The sequence below is a fragment of the Ambystoma mexicanum genome, chromosome 9 (genome assembly GCF_040938575.1).
Source record: "Ambystoma mexicanum isolate Mex_15411 chromosome 9, UKY_AmexF1_1, whole genome shotgun sequence".
Taxonomy (NCBI): Eukaryota; Metazoa; Chordata; class Amphibia; order Caudata; family Ambystomatidae; genus Ambystoma; species Ambystoma mexicanum.
The window spans coordinates 1,026,469,692-1,026,474,431 of NC_090931.1; the positions used below are offsets into that span (position 1 = coordinate 1,026,469,692).

At 46.4% G+C, this 4,740-nt stretch overlaps 1 protein-coding gene across 1 annotated transcript; it reads left to right on the forward strand.

Annotated features, from left to right (window-relative positions):
* Positions 1–3,592: 3,592 nt before the first annotated feature.
* LOC138488905 (small ribosomal subunit protein uS10-like) lies at positions 3,593–4,080 on the forward strand. Its single transcript, XM_069616304.1, has one exon. It carries the CDS (start codon positions 3,689–3,691, stop codon positions 4,046–4,048), a length of 360 nt encoding a protein of 119 aa, XP_069472405.1. The 5' UTR covers positions 3,593–3,688; the 3' UTR covers positions 4,049–4,080.
* Positions 4,081–4,740: the final 660 nt, after the last annotated feature.

The following is a 4,740-nucleotide window of genomic DNA, read 5'->3' on the forward strand; positions in this document are numbered from 1 at the left end:
GGGTCGGCGCCACATCTCTGGCAGGTACCGCACTCCGACCCCTATGGGGAAAGGACAAAAGACATTACTGGGGAATTATAAAGACATTTAGAGGGGTCGCCCTCATCACTAACTCACCTGATTTTACCCTGGCAATTTAACCCCTCAACGCATCGCCTTTGTTCTGCACCTGAAATAAAGGACAGAAAAAGACAACATAAAAGGAGGCTCACACTTGAACTTTTGCATCTTCATACTTACGGCATATCGCTCAGTAAAGTCAAGTGGATTTGCCAACGCCATTCTGAAAACCAGTGAAGTAACTGGATGAACGCGCGCCCCTGCACCAGAAGCAGGATGGAGAGTTCATCCTTCCAAACCATAAGGTGAGCTTAAACCGGGGGTTTTGGAGGAAGTCAGAGGAGAACGAAGGGGGAAAGGGGGGGGCAAGCACATTATTCAGCAGACAGTTAATCCCCTTTCTCATCTGCAGAAGGATATTCCTATGGGCCAGACAAGCAAGATTTGGGGTTCCTGTTCAATCGGTGGTCCGAATTCTTCGCATCACGCTTGAAGCGGCCACAGCAAACCAGACCAGACCAGCGCCTCCGTGGGAGCCAGGTGAGCGTTACACCCTCTCAACAAGTTCTGAAACACATCAGTGGCCGAGGATATTCTAAAACCCAACCACTTGTAGCGGTATAGGCCCTCGTGAGTGGTGAACGTAGTGATGTATCATGAAGCAGGGTGAAGGACGATCTGATGATAGCCAGCTCGTAAATCTAGCTTTGAAAAAAACATCTGTCCCTGCAGGTCAGCTGGCAATTCGTTGATTGTTGGTGTGATGTGTCCCTCCCTTTTTATGTCCTTGTTTAGGAGACACATGTCCACACATATTTGGGCAGAGTTTGGCTGTTTGGGCTTGTGTACCATCACAGTTGGAGAGACCCATGGGGTGGGACCATCAAACCGGTTCAATGAAGTCCATTTACATCAACTTATTGAGCTCTTGCTCCACTTGTTCTCGCAGGTGAAATGGTATGCATCAATGTTTACGAACCACTGGCTGAACTGTCTTATCTATATGTAGATGAATCCCAATGCCTCAGAATATGTCACATAACGACGGAATTAGCGACTGCACATCTTCAATATATACTCCAAATGCAAAATTCACAATTTTGAGAGCCTCACATGCCGCACAACCAAGCAGCGTGTCTTCGCTCACTTTTGTCACATAAAACTTGACCATGATTCTCTCCTCCTCATGACGTACGGTGGTAATGAACATGTCCTCCAACAGCAACTGTGTCTTTCCCCCAAACGTGGATATTCGCACATGTGCTGTTCAGTGCTGGAGGTTTGGGTAGAGCCCTGTAATGAGATTCAGCCATCACATTAACAAACACACCTGTGTTGATGAGAACAGGGACATCTGAATTGTTGATGTGCACTATGCACTTAAAGTTGATGTTCCCTTTTATTTCCTATTTCCAGTGCACTGGAAATGAAAAATACATCTCCTCATCCTCTTCCTTGACTGACTGTTCATCTTCCTTCTTGGCTGGCTCTATCTGTGCAACCTTCTGTTTTCTTTTTTGAAAAGGTTGTTTTGGCTTTGCCTTGCCCCTTGAATGTGTGGCAGGTGCCTGGGCATGACACACTCTTGCAAAGTGATTCATTATGCCACATATCCAATATGTGTGACCTATGACTGGGCATTCTCCAGGGTATGGCAGGTCATGTCCACACTGTGGGCATATAGATGTAGGTTCAGCTCGGTTGTCTTTCTTCACCAAGGGGTCATCTTTGACCGGCCTGTTCATTTGATGTTTGCACATGGCTCACACTTCTTCCAGCTTTATAGCCTTCATCACGGCATCCATTTTAGATGCCCTAACGTCAGCTAACGCATGCAAATGGCCAAGCTCCAGTATCCTTGCCAATGTGATCCTAGGTCCTCATAGGATCCATCCTCTCATCTTCACAGAAAAACAACCCTGGATCAATTGCTGCCAGAGGTCCTCCTCTTCATTGGCCAGAGCATACGTTAATGCCAACTGACATAGCCTCCCAAGAAAGACATCAAGCGTTTCATCCTCCTTCAGTTTGGCATTACGAAACGCTCATAGTCAATGATTACCATAGGGGTGAAATACTCTCTCAGCGCAGACGGAGTAGCAGTATAGGAATTGTCAGCTGTGCAAAGTGTCTTGAATACCTTGTGCACAGCAGGACCTGTGAAATATAACAATGTAGATTTCTTGCCATGGGTAATCAACTACCCTGTGGCATTGAAATACATTTCTAGCTTCTCAATCCACAGTTTCCAACATGGACCCAGGCTCAATGGAGACCCTGAAATGTCAAATTCGACCAATGGGGTGAGCGACCCCTGCTGTATGGGTAATCAGCCAGCATCTGGGGCTTCATCCACTTCCTCTGCCATGGTGACACACTAGACCCAATGTCCTCGCAGATACAACACTTTAATCAGCAGTTGTGGTGTGATAAGGTAGGTACACACAGAGTCAATCAACAGTTAAATGCCCAAGAATACAGGCACTAGGTGTTTTCCAAGCAATAATGATACTCACGTGGCACTCAAGCACTCCATGAAGAGCTACAACCTTGACCGACACTTCAGACGTGTCTATCCCTTTTATGCCTTCATGTATGGGCATTTCCCAGACGCACCGTCTCTACTGTAGCACAGCTGCTTAACAGGCCAGCATCGTCCTGCTTCGGCAGTCAGGCAGTGTACACCTCAGCGTCCATCCTGTCACCCAGAACGAGCATGCGTACCGCTGGCAGATAGCACAAGTGCGGCGTATAGAGCGGAGCCACCAATCCAGGTTCGGGCATGCTGTGGACTGTATCAAAGCGCACATGATCACCTCATTGCCATTGTTAGGGTGCTGGGGGTCATCATAGAAGGCCCTGGCCCACTCTTATGAATAATACATAGAGAATGATTTTGGAGCCTAGAGCTCCACTTGTGCACTCCCCTACGTGCCTCGCATGATGCCCTTTTTATTCAGAAGGTGCGGTGATATGCACATACTGCCTTTCTTAAAGAGACCACAACAGGAGGTACGGCCAGCTGTGCTCGGGATATGACCATGATGGGTGAAGTACTAAAGTGGAGGTAGAGGAAGAGGCAGGTTAGAGGCAAGGGAAAATGTTAGCTAGCAGGTAGATGAGAGGTAGGTTAAGAGGTTAAGACAGAGGGAAGGAGGTAGGCTTTTACTTTGGTTTTGAACAAATCCATGTGGACTGATTCTTGGATGTCCGGGGAAGAGAATTCCATACAAGTGGAGCAAGAAGAGAGAAGGAGCCGAAGCGAGAGGAAGCACAAAGAGGGCGAGGAGCCATAAGGCTAGTCGAGGAGGCAGAGCAGAGATTAGGAGAAGGCTTGTAGAGGTGGACAGAGGAGAATAGATACAGTGGTGCCTTACCGTTGATAGATTTGTAAACCAGGAGAAGACATTTCAATCTTGCCCTGTTTTGCATTTTCAACCATCCAATCGGGTGACAGTATGAGGAAGAAGGTGTAAAGTGAGGGAGTTAAAAGAGAGTCCTGGTAGCAAAGTTAATAATCTTGTCTTGGTTTTTCGATCCACGCAGTGAGCGTTAATGTCAGCTCCTGGCTCACCGCTGTTCGTGTCTTTGTAGGGACGAATAAGTCGGCCGGGAAACAAATCTAGCCATGGCATTTAAAGACGCCGGCAAAGCACCTGTCGAACAGGAAGTAGCAATCCATCGTATCAGAATCACGCTGGCCAGTCGCAATGTAAAGTCACTGGAGAAAGTGTGTGCTGACTTGATTAGAGGTGCCAAGGAGAAGAACCTGAAAGTTAAGGGACCAGTTCGTATGCCCACTAAAACTCTGCAAATCACTACCAGAAAAACAGCCTGCGGTGAAGGTTCCAAGACATGGGATCGTTTCCAAATGCGAATTCACAAGCGCCTGATTGACCTTCATAGTCCTTCTGAAATTGTGAAGCAGATCACATCAATCAGTATTGAGCCTGGTGTAGAAGTGGAAGTTACAATTGCTGATGCATAGATCTAAATTTCAATAAAATCTATTCACTTAAAAAAAAAGAAAAAGAAATACATAAATAATCTTGTCTTGAAGACAAAAAGCATAGTTGGAGAGACCAAAGAGGATGCTGGCACAGCAGTCCAGTTTAGAGAAGACAAGAGTGGTTAAGAGATGCCTGTTGGTATTGCAAGGAAGGAGGTGCCTGATTTTCCTAATATTTAGGAGGTTGAGGCGAGCTGCTGTTCAAGTTTTGGAGATGAAAGTAGAGAAGGTATGAGAAGGGTCATAGATGACGCCAAAGTTTCTAGCTGAAGAAGAGTTGGGAAGAGTGTCAGGCGGGAACTGGATAGGCAGATGAAGAGATGAGAGAGAGATTTTTGCAGGGAAGAAGAACACCTCTGTTTTGGTAGAGTTTAACTTCAGAGAGTGCAAAGTCATCCAATATTTAATGGCAGAGATACAGTTGAAAATTTTGATAAATCAGTGGAGAGTTCAGTAAAAGAGAAGAAGATCTGGGTGTTATCAGCGAAGAGTAGGTAGGAGAACCCAAAGGAGGAGATTAGTGCCCCAAGAGGTGTATCGTGTAAAGAGTAGCGGACCAAATACAGAGCCTCGTGGAACACTATCAGTTAGAGAAGTGAGTTGAGAGGTGTTGTTGCTCCAGGAGACAGAGAATTGGCGAGGTAAAAGGTAAGATTCAATCCAGGCAAGGG

What these genes read in the sequence shown, in the direction of transcription:
- LOC138488905 (XM_069616304.1), top strand. Translation starts at nt 3,689, where the DNA reads ATGGCATTTAAAGACGCCGGCAAAGCACCTGTCGAACAGGAAGTAGCA.